The 19,186-nt window shown below is 54.0% G+C and overlaps 1 protein-coding gene and 1 long non-coding RNA gene across 2 annotated transcripts in view; one reads left to right on the top strand and one right to left on the bottom strand.

Annotated features, from left to right (window-relative positions):
- LOC127462534 (zinc finger protein 239-like) overlaps window positions 1-8,740 on the bottom strand; it is a 53,097-nt gene extending 44,357 nt beyond the window's left edge. Inside the window, exon 1 of the mRNA XM_051771190.1 lies at window positions 8,669-8,740. Within this exon, the coding sequence (XP_051627150.1) occupies window positions 8,669-8,720 (52 nt within the window). The 5' untranslated portion in view covers window positions 8,721-8,740. The remainder of the gene's footprint in view (window positions 1-8,668) is intronic.
- The window catches only part of LOC127462538 (uncharacterized), a 51,202-nt gene extending 40,252 nt beyond the window's left edge, over window positions 1-10,950 (top strand). Inside the window, exon 3 of the long non-coding RNA XR_007900476.1 lies at window positions 10,712-10,950. This is a non-coding gene — a long non-coding RNA (uncharacterized LOC127462538). The remainder of the gene's footprint in view (window positions 1-10,711) is intronic.
- Window positions 10,951-19,186: the final 8,236 nt, after the last annotated feature.

Below are 19,186 nucleotides of genomic sequence, written 5' to 3'. Positions count from 1 at the left end.
CAGTCACTGCTGTGCCTGTGATTTCACTGCTCTGACTGTGATGTCACTGCTGTGTCTGTGATGTCACCGCTGTCCTTGTGATTGTGATGTCACTGTTGTGTCTGTGATGTCACTGCTGTCCTTGTGATGTCACTGCTGTCTCTGTGATGCCACCGCTGTGTCTGTGATGTCACTACTGTCTCTCTGATGTCACTGCTTTCTCTGTGACGTCACTGCTGTCTCTGTGATGCCACCGCTGTGTCTGTGATGTCACTACTGTCTCTGTGATGTCACTGATTTCCCTGTGATGTCACCGCTGTCTCTGTGCCTGTACCTGTGATGTCACCGATCTCTCTGTGATGTCACTGCTGTCCCTGTGATGTCACCAATTTCTCTTCAACCAGATTGCAACCACCACTCTCAACCAGACTGCAGATCACCACTCTCGACTCAACTGCAACCACCACTCTTGACCAGACTGCACCACCACTCTCACCAACAGGGTTTTTTTCCCCTCTCCCTTTACTTTGGGCTCAGGGGGCCCAACAAACACCACTCTGTTCATGCCCCAGGGTGCTGGGTTATACATTTGGGTTTTGTGGGTTAAAACCAATTGTTTGTCTGTATAATCAGACTTATAGTATTATTTTATTAAATTGTTATTCTGACTTAAAATCTCTCCTTTGAGTTGAGTTCATTTCCCCTGCTGGTTTACTTTTAAACCAGCACAATCAGACTGCTGAAATTACCGTGGTATTACTCTGCTCTCCATTGCTGGCAAAATCCTGGCAAGAATACTCTTGAACAGACTAAAACCTGCTATAGCAGAAGGAATTCTCCCTGAAAGCCAATGTGGTTTCAGAGCCAACAGGAGCCCCACAGACATGGGATTTGTTCTCAGACAACTGCAAGAGAAGTGTAGGGAACAGAACAAAGGTCTCTATGGAACCTTTGTTGACCTCACCAAGGCTTTCCATACTGTGAGCAGGAAAGGTCTGTGGCAGATTTTGGAACGTTTAGGTTGTCCCCCCAAGTTCCTCAAAATGATCATCTCACTCCCTGAGGATCAGCACGGCCAAGTCAGATATGGCAATGCACTTTCTGAGCCCTTTCTAATAACCAATGGTGTGAAACAAGGCTGTGTTCTTTCTCCAACCCTATTCACAATCTTTTTCAGCAGGATGCTCCAAAGGGCCACGGCAGACCTCGATGATCAGGATGGGATCTACATCCGATACTGTACTGATGGAAGCCCTTTCAACCTAAGGCGACTGAAGGCCCACACCAAGACCTTAAACCATCTTGTCCAGGAGCTGCTTTATGCTGATGACGCCGCCCTCGTCGCTCACACAGAAGCAGCTCTGCAGCGTTTAACATCCTGCTGTGCTGAGGCTGCTGAGCTCTTTGGGCTGGAAGTCAGCTTAAAGAAGACAGAAGTTCTCCATCAACCTGCACCTCAGGAAGTCTTCCATCATCCCCACATCACCATTGGCCAATCAGAGCTCAAATCAGTCCAGCAGTTTAATTACCTAGGGAACCTCATCTCCTCGGATGGTGAGATTGACAGAGAGATGGACAACAGGTTAGCAAAGGCATAGAGTGCTTTTGGAAAACTCCATAAAAGAGTTTGGTGAAATAAACACTTGAAGAAAAGCACCAAGATCAGTGTTTACAGAGCCATTGTGCTGTCTACTCTCTTATATGGGTCCAAATCCTGGGTCATCTACAGCCACCACCTGCGACTCCTGGAACGCTTCCATCAACGCTGCCTCCGTACAATCCTAAACATCCACTGGTCAGATGATGTGACCAATCCATCTGTTCTAGAACAGGCAGCAGTCACAAGGATTGAGGCCATGTTGCTGAGAACACAGCTGTGCTGGGCAGGGCACGTCTCCAGGATGAAGGACCAACCACCCCCTCCCTAAGATCGTGCTCTGTGGTGAACTTGCCACCGGCTGCTGCAAGAGAGGAGCACTGAAGAGGAGATACAAGGACTGCCTGAAACAACATCTCAGCCTTGACCATATTGATCTCCATCACTGGTCTACTCTGGCCTCCAGTCGGGAGGTCTGGAGACACCCCATCTCTAACGCTGCTGCTGCGTTTGAGAGCGCAGCAGGATCAGCATCGAGGAGAAAAGACAACGCAGAAAGAACCGTGTCCTGTCCATCCCATCCAAGGAGTCTTTCTGCTCTGCCTTTTGCAACTGGGCGTGTCTATCTCGTATTGGCCTCTTTAACCACCAGTGTGCTTGTAGCAAATGTGGGCAGAGCCCTTCCCAAATCTTTGTTCACAAAGCCCAACCATGATTTTGGATATTAATTTGGGAGTCTGGACTCATTGGTTTATTTGATTCTGGAACTGGTATTTGGTTTATTTGGTTTTGGAAACTGGTATTTGGTTTCTTTTGTATTATGGGTACTTCAGGTTGCAAAGAAAGAATCTTGAAGAAATCCTTTCTGGTATTTTGGATATTAACTTGTGATTTCTGGACTTATAAGTTGATTTGGTTTTGGAAACTGGTATTTGGTTTATTTTGTATTCTTGAACCACTGGAAACAAATTAGGCCCCCCTTGGAGGGACAAAGCTGTTGATGCTCCAGGGGTTCCAGGACCCTGAGGATTCCAGTGCTCATTGAAAGTGTTATTCAGGGAGATACTCTCAGTCCCTGGATGCGGGGAGTTCCTAGCCGGATCCCTGGGATTTTATTAAGGCATTAAAATGTTCATAAAAGTAATATAAATATATATAAAAGGTGTACCTACCCAACATAGAAATGGAGCTCTATAATATAATACAATTGACTTATAAAAAGTTGTGATAGAACTGTAAAAGAAGAGGTGTGATGCCTCAGAGCTTTTTGGAATTTTTAACTTTGGTAGATTTTAGAAGTAGTGGTGTAGTGATTGTAGATTTTAATGGAGCTGCATTCTATCCCTTACCCTGTAGCATAATGTTTGCACATCCCCAACCGTGTTACCCCATCCCATATCAATCCCTCTGTCTCAGTCTAGAGAGACTGGACTGTTTGCTAAAGAGGAGGAGTTATGAGGTAGACCAAACTCCTCTCTCTCTGCAATTGTAATGTCAAATTAAGGGGCTTTACTCGAGGAAAATGTGGAAAAAACAGAAGAAATAACAACCCTTTATTAAAAGATATATGTATGTTGGCAAAAAAACAGTAATACAAACCAAAACAACACCAGCAACAACCACCACAACAACAAGTCCAAAAGAACACTGCTCTGTCCTTCGGCACAGCCCGAATCGTGGCCAGCAGGGGGCGCTGTGGGATCGCTGGAGCTGCAGGACCTGCAGTGCCCGGCCGTGGCCAGCAGGGGGCGCTGTGGGATCGCTGGAGCTGCAGGACCTGCAGTGCCCGGCCGTGGCCAGCAGGGGGCGCTGTGGGCCCGTCAGTCCCCGCGGGCAGAGGGGCCGCAGAGAGCGGTCCCGGGACCGCGGGGGAAGCCGAGAAGGAGATGAGGGGGGTCCTCGCCTCCGTGGGGACGACAAGGAAGGCAGGCAGCACACTCCCACGGGAACTCACCGCTGTCTCAAGTGGCGGGGACTCACTGCAGTCTCAGGCGGTGGTGTCTCAAAAAAACTCCTCCTCCTCTCCCGCGGGCAAGCAAAACTCTCCGATGAAACACAGCAGCTCCGGCGGGAGGGACAGTCAGGCAGGTCGAAGCCAGCAGGACCAGAGACCGAACTCCCCAGAATTAACAGCCAAAAAAACAAGTTAGACCTCCGGCCCCCCTCCCCAACAAAATGCCTGTCCGCACCCCGGGAGCCAGCCACAGCACTCTGCCTCTCACCTTTCCCACCAGCGCCCAGCCCCCCGCCTACCTCTCCTCTTTCTCCAAATGGTCCATTACCCTAGGTTGGCTACATCTTTTGTAATGCTAATGACCTCCCTTCCCCCTGCTCACTCCCTTTCTTTCCCTTGGAGTGAGGGCAGGGGAAGAAAAATTCCCCCTGATTTCCTAATCTATAACAGTCAGAATAACAATTTCATGAAATAATACAATAAGTACAATTATACAGACAAACAGTTGGTTTTAACCCACAAAACCCAAATGTATAACCCAGCACCCTGGGGCATGAACAGAGTGGTGTTTGTTGGGCCCCCTGGACCCAAAGTAAAGGGAGAGGGGAAAAAAACCTGCTGGTGAGAGTGGTGGTGCTGTCTGGTCAAGAGTGGTGGTTGCAGTTGGGTCGAGAGTGGTGATCTGCAGTCTGGTTGACAGTGGTGGTTGCAATCTGGTTGAAGAGACATTGGTGACATCACAGGGACAGCAGTGACATCCCAGAGACATCGGTGACATCACAGAGAGATCGGTGACATCACAGGCACAGTGGTGACATCCCAGAGACAGCGGTGACATCACAGGGAAATCAGTGACATCACAGAGACAATAGTGACATCACAGACACAGCGGTGACATCACAGAGACAGCAGTGACGTCACAATCACAAGGACAGCGGTGACATCACAGAGACAGCGGTGACATCACAGTCACAGCGGTGACATCACAGGGACATTGATGACATCACATAGACACCGGTGACATCACAAAGACAGCAGTGACATCACAGGGACATCGGTGACATCACAGAGAGAGCAGTGACATCACAGGGACAGCAGTGACTGTTACAACCCCCCCCCAGGAAAAAGGCGGGGGGGTAACTCAGGTTTTATCAATAATTCCCTTGGGCTGGATTAAAGTGAAACGACACTGAATAATCGGTGTCTGAAAACATTGACAAGGTTTATTTGAACAATTTTGTATCAACAGGTTTGCCAGCATTTTGGGGGCTGTCATATAACAAGGCCAACCTTTCGGGGGAGGAGAAAAATGCATAGGGGAGAGAAAGACAGGGTAAGAGTAAGGGAGAGCAAGAAAAAGGAAAAGATGAGAGTGGTAAAATGTAAATAGTCACCGCCCACTGGATCCAGCCATGCAAAAAACAATGGTCTGAATCCGCAGGCGGTGGGAGGAGAAGAAGGAAAAATCCCCCCCAAACCCCCAAAGTCACCAGTCAATATCCATATCCTTTGCACCTCCCCAAGGCAGGGAGTTGTTTGCATAGGAGGGTGTCCCCCTTTTTGGCGCGGAGTTCATGTGGAGGGCGTGGTAAACTCGGCTCTTCCCGCCTTTTGGGGGCTTGACATCTTCTGCACTGGAGGAGGGGGGATGGGCCCAGCTGCCCATCAGAAAGTCAAAAGCCTGCAGAAGTCTCTTAGAATGCAGAAATCATTAACTGTTCCAGTCTCTGACACCACCCCGGGATTTATGCATTCAATGATTTTTGTTCTCTGTGAATCTTCTTTGTGGGCGGTACTTCTCGTACAGTGGACAGGAAGACAGAAGAGTAAAGGAAAGGAAGAGGTAGCCCCAATGCACCGCAACCCTCCTCTCTCAAAAATCCCAACTTTATAATAAAATAGTAATAGGATTTCAATAGCTACAATCAAATATTTTAACATTAATAACATTACAAACATACACAAGTACTTGAAATTATACATCAGAAAACATTGAGTTACTTGGGAGTTGGTAAAAGGCTTTCTTAAATTTAATTCTATTTGTTAAATTTTACTAAATATGAAATTCAATGCCTTTTAAGGCCGGAGGTTAATGTATATAATGCATATTTGTATGATTCCAAATATGCATGAAGACTTGTACTAACTCCCAGGTTATATTTGGTTGAGTTTCTCAATCGAGAGAGATATTTAAAAAGACAAAATAAACTTGACAAAAATTAAACTAACAATACATCTCAGAAAAACTACACAAACAAGTTAACAATTCTTAATAAGTTGTTAATACAAGTAATTTTGGGAGCAGGGGAACACAAACACAATGTTTGTGGTAGGTTTTTACATCTTGCAAAATTATTAGGATCATAACATTTTTAAGATAAAACACATGCAAACAAAAAAACCCAAACCTGTATAACTCTTCAGTTCTGATGTCACTTCATGTTCTCATAGGACAAGGAGAACTGATGACAGCAGCGGTAGAAGGCTTTATCGGTTCATGTGGTGGGATCTCTCCTGCTGGTTGGTTTCTGCAAAAAGAACAAATCTGGCCCATTGTGGACCAACTGTTACAAAGAAGGAAGAATCCATCGAGTGTTTATTCGATGGTCCTTCCCGTGAGCACCTGTGGCTCCCCATGTGTGAGGGTGTTCCCATCCCACTTCTGTTTCCCCATTCCCAGTTCTTGGTGTTCCCATTCCCATTCCTATTGTCCCCATTCCCATTCCAGGTGTTCCCATCCCACCTCTGTTTTCCCTATTCCCATTCCAGGTGTTCCCATTCCCATTCCTGGTGTCCCCATTCCAATTCCTGGTGTCCCCAGTGTGCTCCCAATGTTCCCATTCCCATTCCAGGTGTTCCCATTCCCATTCCTGGTGTCCGCAACCTGCTCCCAATGTTCCCATTCCCATTCCCAATGTTCCCATTCCCAGCCCAGGTGTCCCCATTCCCATTCCTGATGTCCCCATTCCCATTCCAGGTGTCCCCATTCCCATTCCAGGTGTTCCCATCCCCATTCCACGTGTCCCCATTCCCATTCCCGCTGCCTCCATTCCCATTCCTGGTGTCACCAGTCTGCTCCCAATGTCCCCATTCCCATTCCAGGTGTACCCATTTCCATTCCAGGTGTTCCTATTCCCATTCCATGTGTTCCAATTCCCTTTCCAGATGTTCCATCCCATTCTAAGTGTCCCCATTCCCATTCCTATTGTCCCTCCTCCCATTCCTGATGTTCCCATCCGACTTCTGTTTTCCCCATTCCCAGTTCTTGGGGTTCCCATTCCCATTCCAGGTATCTCCATTCCCATTCCTATTGTCCCTATTCCCATTCCAGGTGTTCCCATCCCACCTCTGTTTTCCCTATTCCCATTCCAGCTGTCCCCATTCCAATTCCACGTGTTCCCATTCCCATTCCTGGTGTCCCCATTCCAATTCCTGGTGTCCTCAATCTGCTCCCAATGTTCCCGTTCCCAGTCCAGGTGTTCCCATTCCCATTCCACGAATTCCCATTCCCATTCCAGGTGTTCCCTTCCCAGTTCCTGGTGTCTCCATTCCAATTCCTGGTGTCCCCATTCCCATTCCTGGTGTCCCTAACCTGCTCCCAGTGTCTCCATCCCTCTCCCCGGTGTCCCCATTCCCAATCCAGGTGCCCCCATTCCCAGTTCCTGATGTCTCCATTCCCATTCCTCTTGTTCCCAGTCTGCTACCAATGTTCCCATTCCCATTTCAGGTTTTCCCATTCCCATTCCAGGTGTCTCCATTCCCATTCCCCCTGTCCCCATTCCCATTCCTGGTTCCCAGGGAGGAACTGCCGGATGCCAGAGGAGGAACCAGAATTTATTGCCCAAAGCAGGAGATTTTCACACAAATATTAACCCCGGTGATGTCACCGCTGTGCCTGTGATGTCATCGATGTCCCCGTGATTTCACCACTGTCATTTCCCCTGCTGGTTTACCTTAAAACCAGCACACCAGGGCTGTGCCCAACGGGGGTCCCTGTGGATCATCCAACGCGGGTCCTCCCATGGCTGATGGAGTTGGAGCAGCGGCCGAAGCTCTTCCCGCAGTCGGGGCACTCGGGGCTTCTCTTACCGGTGGGTCCGTTGGTGGGAGGTCAAGGAAGAGCTCTGCCTGAAGCTCTTCCCACACTCCCCACACTTGTGAGGACTCTCCCTGATGTGGATGGGAAGGTGGGTGTAGAGGGTGGAGCTGTCCCATATTCCCTACACGTGTAGGGCTGTTCCCCAGTGGGGATGTGCTGGTGGCTGAGCAGCTTGGTGCTTGTGCTGAAGCTCTTCCCACATTCCAAGCACTTGTAGGGCCATTCCCTGGTGGGGATGCAACGGTGTTTGCAAAGGCTGGAGCTGTCCCTGAAGCTCTTCCCACACTCCACACACGTGTAGGGCCGTTCCCACTGTGGATCATCTGGTGTCGGAGCAAGGCAGAGATCTGATTGAAGTTCATCCCACATTCCCCACACATGTAGGGCCTTTCCCCACTGTGGATCATCTGGTGTTGGAGCAGGTTGGAACTCCGTTTGAAGCTCTTTCCACATTCCCCACACTTGTAGGGCCGTTCCCCACTGTGGATGCGACGGTGGTTGCGGAGGGTGGAGCGGTCACTGAAGCTCTTCCCACACTCCTCACACGTGTAAGGCCGTTCCCCAGTGTGGACGTGCTGGTGCCTCAAGAGGTTGCATCTCTTGCTGAAGTTCTTCCCACATTCCAAGCACATGAAGTGCTTTTCCCTGCTGGGAGGCTGCTCAGGGACCACCAGCTCGCAGCTCCGCCTCAAGCTCCGGCCGCCTTCCCGGCACACGCTGGCTCTTTCCTCCTCACAGCCCCCTGGGCTGGCTTTGGAGCCCCTCCTGCGGGGGCATCTCCGGCCCTTTTCCTCCCCGCTGCCTTCCTGCGCCGGGGAGCCCTTCAAAACGGCCTCTCCCACCAGGCTCTGCCGGGGGGATTTGTCCTCCGCGCTCTCCGGCCTCACCTGGGGGCCTGGGGCAGGAACCAACAAGGACACGCAGGGGATTTGCCTCCGGCCCACAGGGAAGCCCAAGGACATCCCCCCAACTCCGGCCCCGGCAGGACGGCCACAAAAGACAAAAGACCCACCCAAAGGGGCACTGACTTCCTCCTCACCTGCCTGGGGGGCCCAAGGCATCTTCCTCTTCCTCGCAGCCTCCTCCTCCATCCGCCCAAGCTTTGGGAAGCAAAAATAATGCTGGGGGGGACAACATGGGGTGAGCACATTGCCCTTGGGGTTCCTCCTGCCCAAGTCCAGCTCAAGGACTCACCGGGCATCTTGTGTCCATAAAACCCCCAAAACAACAACATTCAGCCCAAAAACCCCTACCAAAATTCCCCCTCTCTGCTCTCTGGGGTTAGGGGGATCCCCCCTGTCTGGCCTGATGGCACTTCTGCCTGCCTTGGGGGTCCCCCTTCTCCGGGCTGCCGGGGGTCCCGCGGCTCCGGGGGGTTCCCACTCTCCGGGGTCCCCTTTACTGTGGCCAGGGGGGTCCCAGGGCTCACTTCTCCCCACTCTGCCTCCCGGGGCCGGCCGGCCCTCCTCTCTCGGCTCCCACCCTCGCAAACCTCTTGGCGCTCTCGGCTCCCACCCCGCCTCAAGGCCCCCCCTCCTCTCCACACTCCAAGGCCTTCCCCCTCTCCGGGACCCCCGCTTAAGGGGCCCGGCACTCCCTCTCTGCTCCCCCCCTCCAGCATTCCGGGGGTCCCCCAGCTCCGGGATCGCCCCTCTCCGCTCTCCCCACTCCGCGGCTACCGGGGTTCCCCCCCGGCTCTCACGGGGGCCCCCAAACCGCTCTCGCCCCCCCCCGCCATAGCCCAGCGACCGCCAGGACCTTTTGGCTGCTCTTCTTTTTGCTCCCGCTCGGCTCCTCCCTCGGCTGGGCCGCTGCTTTTGGCGGGTTTCCTCCTCCGGGATCCACCCCCTGCAGCCCTTCCCCCCCTGGACCAGCCCCCTTGGGCCCCCCTTGGGCCCCCCTTCGCCCCCCCTTGCCCAGTAAGTCTGATTATACAGACAAGCAATTGGTTTTCATCCACAAAACCCAAATGTATAACCCAGCACCCTGGGGCATGAACAAAGTGGTTTTCCTTGGGCCCCCCCAAGTCCAAAGTAAAGGGAGAGGAGAAAAAACCTGCTGGTGGGAGAACTGTTGCAGTCTGGTCAGAAGTGGTGATTGCAGTCCAGTTGAGGGTGGTGGTCTCAGTCTGGTTGAGAGTGGTGAGCTGCAGCCTTCCTCTGGATCCCACGAGTGGTGGAAAGGTTCTGAAACTCCAGGTTTATATATTCTCCAGTTCAGGCAGGAATGGTCAGTCGTCCCCTCAGAGCAGGGAATTCCATAAAAGGATGCTCAGTTCTTCCCTAAGAGCGGGGAATTTTATAAAAGGATATGAGGATTGTCAGAGCAGGGAATTCCATAAAAGGATATGAGGATGCTCCGTCCATAAAAGGGTATGAGGACAGGGACACCCCCCCACCTTGCAGGCCCCCCCCCCCCCCGACAACAGATCCTGGGAAAATGGCATGGAAGGCCATAGAATACACACTTTTGGGCTACACCCATCCAGTGAGGAATCGGTCCCAGCTGTTCTAACTAGGACACTGTGTCCGTCATCGCTGCCATCATCATCATCATCGGCCTCGTGGCAGTCGGTGTCTGGAAGCTCCGATCCGGTAACTCCCAGGATGGGGGTCGGCAAGGGGCACGGATCCGCCCGGCAGCATTCCGGGGATCCTGTGCCACGGGTGCTGATCCCACTTTCTTTCCATAGGGAAGAGGGAGGGGAATGGATACGACCCTGCGCCCACCAGTGAGTCTCAGCAGCGTGTGTGGATCCAGATCCTCTGTGCAGGGATCCCAGGATGGATGCCGGGATTCCAGAGGGGAATGGGGGCCTAATGGCTGGAGCGGGATTGGAAGGGGATTGCAGCTCAGGGCAGGATTCCGGAGTGGGATCAGGTGGAATTGTGGACTGGGATCAGGGCTGGATTCTGGAGTGGGATTGGTGTGGGATGGATGGAGTGGGATTGGGGTGGGATGGACAGAGCAGGATCAGGTGGGATTCCGGAGCAGTTCCTACTCTCCCTGGGCTCCACAGCCGGCTCCATCCCCTGGGATGGGAACAGGGACATGGTGACTCCTTTCCCCGCTCTCATCCCAGCAGGAATCACGGCCTGAGCGATCCCGGAGCTGGATCCACCCCTTCCCTCTCCCTGTGGAAAGGCAGGAGCTGCTGGCAGAGCTCATCCCGCTGCTCCCACCCACCCCGGCCCCCCTGCGGCTCTTCCCGATGGATCAACTTCCTGCTTTTTCCTGTGTGAAACCCAGGACCACAATTATTCCTGAGGCTTTAATTTGGGTGTGAAAATCTCCTGCTTTGGGCAAGAAATCCTGGCTCCCTCCTCCGGCATCCGGCAGTTCCTCTGTGGGAACCAGGAATGGGAATGGGGACAGGGGGGACTGGGATGGGGACATTGGGGACAGGGATGGGGACACTGGGAGCAGGTTGGGGACACCAGGATTTGGAATGGGGATGTCAGGACTGGGTTGGGACATTGGGGACAGGGATGGGGACACTGGGAGTAGGTTGCAGACATCAGGAATGGAAATGGGAACACCAGGAGACAATGGGGACAGGGATGGGGACACCAGGAACAGGATGGGATGACCAAGAGAAGGTTGGGGACACTGGAACAGGCTGGGGTCATCAGGAATGGGATGGAGACACCAGGAATAGCAATGGAGACATTGGGAGCAGGTTGGGGACAGCAGGAACTGGGAATGGGGACACAGAAATGGAAATGTGGAAAACAGAGCTGGGATGGGAACATCAGGAATGGGAATGGGGACACCAGGAATGGGAATGGGGAAAACAGAACTGGGTTGGGAACTCTAGGAATGGGAATGGGGACACCAGGAATGGGAATGGGGACCTGGAGGACCACGCTGGGGACACTGGGAACAGCCTGGGGAGAGCAGGAACTGGGATGGCAACACCAGGAAAGGGAACGGGGACATCGGCAGCAGGTTGGAGACACCAGGGACTGGGAATGGGGACATCAGGAATGGGATGGTCACACTGGGAATGGGAACACCAGGAATGGAGTGGGAACATGAGGGACCAGGATGGGGACACTGGGGACTGATGGAGAGGAGCAGAGACCCCAGACTCACCTAAACCCCTCCCAGAACTGAGGGCCAAGAGAAGCTCCGCCTGAGCTCCGCCCGAGCTTTGCCCATTATTAATATGTATAGATAGATGTTGTGATCAGGTGAATATGATTTATCATATTTAATCATATATGAAAATCGTATACAACTCCGATATTGTGTGAAACTCTCGAGCAAGTTCTCTGTGGTGCGAACCACGCTCGCTGCCGACGTCGGCAATAAATCCCTTTGCTGCTCAAAGATCCAAAGTCTCTGAACAGTTCTTCGGACTGGGTTTTTCAGCATCGCAGAGGCAAAGGCACAAACTGATGGATGCCCTCAGAGTGCAACATTCCCTCCAAAGAGAAGAGGGAAATGCTTCATTGCTGAGCCCTGCAATCCCCTGCCCTTGCCCACCAGGCCAGCACAAGAGCACCTGACCTTGTCGCTCGGCTCCTGGGCCTGTGGCTCTGCTCCCCTGGCAATAGGCACGGCCACTGCAAAGAAATCCCCCAGGGAAGGCACACACTGACGAATCCCCTCAGAGGGCAACATTCTCACCAAAGCTCCCCTCTCAGCTTCCTTTACACTGACCTCTGTCTGCAGGGACCTCCTTCCCACTCTGCTGATGCTTCTCAGGTTGCGAACCACCCGGAAAAAAAAACAAATGCCAAGGGATGTGCTTAGATTCACCAAGGATACAGCCCACCAGAATTAACATCTGATTCACACTGGCAGGAAAATGTTCAACTTGCTCGTCTCCCCTTTGCTGTCAAAGGCCCCCCCACCGCTTGCATCCCACCTGGAAAGAACAAGAAGACGCTCCCAGAACGACCTTTGAAGAGAAGTGCCTGTCACAACTGCAAGGAGGGATGCACAACAATCTCATGTGGGGGATATTCTCTGCTCTGCCCTGCAGACCCTTGTGCTGGGGTCAAAACACAGCCTCTCTGCTTCCCTCTCCTGAGGGACTTGTTCTTAGACATCCCTTTCCCCTCCCGGCCATTCCCAAGCCTGGACCCGGCTCTCATCCCCTCTCTGGCTCAGAGCCCTCAACTTCTCTTGCAGAGAGCTGGGCCTGTCAACCTGCCTGCCAAAAGCACGGCCCTTGGGCTGCCTCGGAGGTTCCTGCAGTCGCCCCAGGCCCTGCCCAAGGCCCTCCCATCAGGGGCTGGGCCCTGGGGGCCGGGGGAGAACCCACCCGCGGCTTGGCCCTTCTTGCCCAGCCCTGCTCTGGCCCAGCCTCCTCCCCCTGCACACTCCCCACTGCCACAGCCTGCGCTGGGGCAGCATTTCCTTCCTGGGCCCTTTCCAGCTGCCCCCATGGGGACACTTCCATTTTCTGGGCCAGGCCCCAGAGGCAATCCCAGCCAGTCCTGCCCCTCGTCCCCAGCCCGGCTCACTGACTCCTGGGGGCCCCTGGAAGCCAAGAGCCAAAGGCCGACCCCCCCAGAGTGCAGCCCCACCATCTGCACTGGGGCCCCAGGGCTTCCCTTTCCCAAGCAGCCCCTGCAAAGCCTTGTCAGAGAGAAAACTGGGTGACCCGAGTCCTGGATGCTTTTAGGAAAGAGGTCTGAACATTTCTTGAAGAATGGAGGGGGGTGACTTTTTTATTCTTGACCTTTCCAGTTCTCCATTTGGGGGCAGGATGTCCTCTGGGCCAATGTTTTGTTCCCTTTGCAGTGAGTGCAGCCTCAGAGGGTTGAGCCCTCTCTGGCTGGGCTTGGCCTCTCCTGCAGAGACTCAGGCCTGGCTGGGCTGCCCCAGGCAGACGCTGCAGGAAGAAGAGCTCAGGCCGCCTGGGTCTGGTGTCCCTGGGGCTCAGCCTGTGCCCCATTGCTGGGCAGGGGCTGAGCCCCACCTCTGCCTCGGGGCCTTGGCCAAAGGGCTGCCAAGGAAGAGGCCCAGGAGCCTTGGGGCCTGCCCAGCTTTCCTCCTCCCTGGGGGCTCTCAGTCCTCCCCTGACACCGTGTGGGCCCAAGGCCTTGCTGGCTTCAGGCTCACAGCCCGCCGGCACCATCCCAGCGGCCTGACCCCCCTCCTTCCCCTCTCTCCAGCCTCTCCTGCCTTTTCTGGCAAGGGGCCATCCAAGGCAAACCCCGGTTCTCAGCAATGGCACCTGTGGCACGGCTGCAAGGCTCCAGTGGGCCAGGCAAGAGCAGGAGCACCGAGAGCCTGAGGAGCCAGGAGATGCCCTGGCTGGGCATGGTGCTGCTGCGGGACGAGCTGACACCTCTGCACAGTCTCTGCCCGTCCCTGCCAGCCGACTTCTGCCCAGGCTCTGGGCACGGGGACGCAGCACTGACACTTTTCAGCCACCACGCTGTTCCACAGAGGCTGTGATGTCACAAGGCCCTTGCCTGGCAGCCAGGAGATGGGCAAGGCAAGGCAAGGACGGAGCCTCTGAGCCACCAGCACGCTGTCCCCAAAGGCTGGGGTGGCACAGAAGCCCAGAGTCCCTGAGCTTGGCAGAGACTTGTGAGATCAACCGGCGTCCAGCCTACGCCCCATCCCCAGCACGTCAAGCAGAGCACGGCACTCAGTGCCATGGCCAGTCTTTGCTTAAACACCTCCAGGGACGGTGACTCCACCACCTCCCTGGGCAGCCCATTTCAATACCTAATCCCTCTTTCTCTCCAAAAAGTCCTGCTCCTGTCCCTGACAAACAGCCCCTGACAGGCAGGTCCTCGTGTCCTCTTGTCCTGTCGCCTGTTGCCTCGGAGAAGGGGCTGACCCCCACCTGGCTCCAGCCTCCTGTCAGGAAGTTGTGGACAGGGAGAAGGTCAGCCCCGAGCCTCCTCTTCTCCAGGCTGGAGAAGCCCAGCTCCCTCAGCTGCTCCTCACAGGCCATGCACTGCAGACCCTTGCCCAGCTCCATTGCCCTGCTCTCCACCCACTGCAACCCCTCAAGGTTCTCCCTGAATTGAGGGGCCCAGAGCTGGACACAGCACTCCAGGGGTGGCCTCACCAGTGCCCAGTCCAGCAGAAGAATCCCTGCCCTGCTCCTGCTGCCACACTCTTTCTGATCCAGGTCAGCCTGCCCTTGGCCTTCTTGCCCACCCGGGCACCCGCTGGCTCAGGTTCAGCCTCTGTCCACCAGCACCCCCAGGGCCTCTCCCACGGGGACCCTTTGCAGCTCCTCCGCCCCCAGCCTGGAGCTGCAGGGGGTTATTGTGGCCACAGGCCCCAAAGGCACCAAAGGCACTCTTGAACCTCATGCCCACGGGCTCGGCCCAGAGGTCCAGCCTGTCCAGGTCCCTCTGCACAGCCTTCCTACCCTCCAGCACATCCACACTGCAAACCAGCTTGGGGTCCTCTGCCAATTTGCTCCTGGAAGACTCAATGCCCTCCTGCAGATCCCCACGAAAAATAGGCAACAGGACTGGGCCTGTTACCCAACAAGTTCTAGTGCTTGACAAAGGAGCCCACCCAGCAGTGGGGAGAAACTGCTGGCAGGAGATTGAATGGGGGCAAGAGACAATGGATGATGGACAAGTTCTGGGCCATGGCCATTTGTTAGAAAAACAAAGGAAAAGTTTAATGTCTGCCATATTTCAGTGGTCAGAGACCTGGCAGAGAAATCTATTTTTGACACCTGGACACCAAGAAGGCAGAATTTCTAAACCACAAAACCCTTAGAGAAATCAGAGACAAAGACAAAACTAACACAGCAGTTACTGAGGTTCTCCCTATCTCGGGAAAAGACAAGAAAAGGACAAAAATTGTGGACTAAGCATCATGCAAAGTGAGAAACCAAGAGTCAATAAAAGAGAGAATAAGAATTCCTGCAGAGAACTGGAAAGCCAATGGACAGGAATTCCTTTGTCTGCTAAAATGTAGAAATAGTTAAAAGTTTTGAGAACTGATGTACAGGTGTTAGAGAGCAATTCCTGTGTCCCTTCAGCGCTGAATGAAGTAGGGTCACCTCTGGAACCCAACCAACTGCTCAGAGATTTTATTCCCTGGCTTTCACTGACGGTTTCTGGGGACCCAGATGAGACAAAGCAGCGCCGACAGGGCAGAGCAGAGGAATCGTTGGCCCTGCAGCGTGTACCAAAGGAGTTTTGGGGAGATCTTCCAATTCCCTGATCTGGAGAGTTCACCACGCCTTCTTTTCTGGGAAAAAGAACAGACCATGAATTTTGGGTACTTGATTTTAAGGCCTTTTGCCTGCACATAAGGCACAGCAATGGGAAGGAGGCAGCGTGAGCGTGAGGCTGAGAGGTTTCTGTCATGGTTTGTGGGCTTGGGTGAGATTGGGCCATAATTACAGGACACCTGTAAAATCTGGGCTTTGGGAAAGGTTGGGGAGGGTTGGGAAAGGTGTTCAAAGGGTGGTTTTGCCTGAGGTGTTAAACATGGGAGCGGGTCTATCTTCCCAATTCCCAAGAGAAGAGATCCCAGAAAGCTCCCCTGCAGGTTGTGTTTTAAGGAACAGGAGAAGAGACCGAGGGTAAGGGGTTTCTTTCCTGGAGGGAAGGGCTGTCGTTCACTTGCAGGAACCCTGCGCTGAAATTACCAGTCTGACTGCCCAAACTGAACACAGCTGCAGATTCCTGCCAGACAAAAGGTGGCAGGACAGAAAACTCTTGCTGCCCGTGGAGTGCCCAGGGTGGCCCCCCAACTGCATCTGAAACCCAAAGGTTCCAGGCTTTGTTTCCTGGGGGAAAGGCCGTGACATCCCAAAGAGTCCCGTGGCAGACAGGTGGGGCTGCACTGTGGGGGTGTGAGGTGTTGGTTCTTTGGTTTCGAGGGGCTATTCCAGAATGGAGAGGACAGGTTGTGACACCACAAAGGAGCCCTTGGCACACGGATGGGGTTGAACTGTCACATGGTGGGGGCTTGGTTCTTTGGTTTCCAGAGGCTATTCCGGGATGGAGAGGATAGTCCAGAATGGATAGGACAACAAAAGGGCCCAAAGCACATGGGTTGGTCTGCACTATGGTGTGGGGTGTTGGTTCTTTGGTTGCCAGGGCCTATTCTGGAATGGAGAGGACAGGCTGTGACAAGAAGTGCCTGTCAGAACTGCAAAGACGGACACACAAGAATCTTCTGTGGGCATATTCTCTGTTCTGCCCTGCACACCCTTGTGTTGGGGTGAAAACACAGCCTTTCTGCTTCCCTCTCCTGAGGGACTTTTTCTTAGACATCCCTTTCCCCTACACTCCTTTCAAAAGCCCTCCTGGCAATTCCCAAGCCTGTACCCACCTCTCATCCCCTCTCTGTCCTCTTCCCAATCCCCTGGTCAATCCCAACATCCCAGGACAGGGATCCCAGGTGCTTGGCTGCACTCCCACCTAGTTCCATATGCTGGGCCATGATATCCCAGCACTGGAGCAGCCAGGTCAGCAGGGGCTCTCCCAGCTGGAGGCTGAAATCTTTTCACATCTCTCACAGCTCATCTGGGGATGGGGATCTGGTGATTATCTCTGACCCTGCCTCTTGCTCCTGTTCTGAGGGCTCTGCTTCCCCTTCATCCCTCACTAACTGAGCTGATTTGGTCTTGGATTTCTTCTGTAGAGGGGCAGCTGCTACTGGCACAGGTTGTTCCTCTGCAGTTTGAGTGGCCATGGCACCTCTTGGTCTCCTTTCCTCCTCCTCCCCCTGAGGGCATTGGGTCTTAGTTAAACAAGATTACAACTTAGAAATTAAGAGACTTCAGGTGGAAGTGTGGAAAAGGAAAAGAAACAGCTTATTATTAAGAAAATCTGAATAAACAACAAATGGTGCAACCAAAAACTTTCAGAAGAAACAAAACAAAGTCCCAAACCCCCAGGTGGGGGGGAGAAACTGTCCCGGCAGTTCAAAGCTCTCTCAGCCCCGTGTGCTCGCAGCCAGCAGTGAAGGAGACCCTTTTCCCAGGGCAGTCCCCAAAGCAGAACACCTCGCTCCCAGATGGGTCGGGCTCTCTCTCTCTCTCTCGGTCGTTCTCCACGAGGTGTCCTGTGGGGAAAAAATTTCCTGTTAGGAAAAGAGAACAAGGTGGCCAAAATCAGCTCCCGCTCTGTCCGGTCCCGGACAAACCCCAAAAGCCCCCGAACAAAGGACCCCCCGCCCTCCTCGCGGCCACCGCGGTGTCCCCGAGAGCCGCCCTCCCCCCACTGCCCCTGCCCAGCGCCTGCGGCTCCGCTCCAACCCACCCCATCCCGGGAGACACAGATGGGAATGGGGGGACACTGGGAAACAATTCCAACACCTCTTTTCAAACCTCTGACACCTGGTTCCCAGACATTCCCAAAGAAGGGGCTTCCCGTGGCCTCGAGCCAGGGACCGACCTTTGGATTGAACCAACTCCTGGAGAGACACGTTCCCATCCCTGTCCCCATTCCCATTCCTGGGGTTCCCATCCCTGTCCCCATTCCCATTCCTGGGGTTCCCATCCCTCTCCATATTCCCATTCCTGGGGTTCCCATCCCTGTCCCCATTCCCACTTCCTGCTGTGCCAACCTGCTCCCAGTGTCCCTGTTCCTGTCCCCACTATCCCTATCCTGGTCTCCCAAGTCCCCATTACCATTCCCGGTGTCTCAAATCCCATTCCTGGTGACTCCAACCTGCTCCCAATGTCCCCATTCCCATTCCTGGAGTTCCCATTTCCATTCCTGATGTCTGTAACCTACTCCCAGTGTCCCCATCCCTGTCCCCAATGTCCCCATCCCAGTCCCCCCCTGTCCCCATTCCTATTCTCGGTTCCCACAGAGGAACTGCCGGATGCCGGAGGAGGGAGCCAGGATTTCTTGCCCAAAGCAGGAGATTTTCACACCCAAATTAAAGCCTCAGGAATAATTGTGGTCCTGGGTTTCACACGGGAAAAAACAGGAAGGTGATCCATTGGGAAGAGCCATAGGGGGGCCGGGGTGGGTGGGAGCAGCAGGATGAGCTCTGCCAGCAGCTCCTGCCTTTCCGCAGGGAGAGGGAAGGGGCGGATCCAGCTCCAGGATCGCTCAGGCTGTGATTCCTGCTGGGATGAGAGCGGGGAAAGGAGTCACCATGTCCCTGTTCCCATCCCAGGGGATAGAGCCGGCTGTGGAGCCCAGGGAGAGTAGGAACTGCTCCAGATTCCCACCTGATCCTGCTCTGTTCATCCCACGCCAATCCCACTCCAGAATCCAGCCCTGATCCCAGTCCACAATTCCACCTGACCCCACTCTGGAATCCTGCCCTGAGCTGCAATCCCCTTCCAATCCGGCTCCAGCCATTAGGCCCCCATTCCCCTCTGGAATCCCAGCATCCATCCTGGGATCCCTGCACAGAGGATCTGGATCCACACACGCTGCTGGGACTCACTGGTGGGCGCGGGGTCGTATCCATTCCCCTCCCTCTTCCCTATGGAAAGAAAGTGGGATCAGCACCCGTGGCACAGGATCCCCGGAATGCTGCCGGGCGGATCCGTGCCCCTTGCCGACCCCCATCCCGGGAGTTACCGGATCGGAGCTTCCAGACACCGACTGCCACGAGGCCGATGATGATGATGATGGCAGCGATGACG

The sequence above is a fragment of the Manacus candei genome, unplaced genomic scaffold, assembly GCF_025592945.1.
Source record: "Manacus candei isolate 608988 ecotype Guabito, Panama unplaced genomic scaffold, ASM2559294v1 h1tg000130l, whole genome shotgun sequence".
NCBI lineage: Eukaryota > Metazoa > Chordata > Aves > Passeriformes > Pipridae > Manacus > Manacus candei.
The sequence above is the reverse complement of the archived record's forward strand: the minus strand, read 5'-3'. Positions and strand labels throughout refer to the sequence as shown.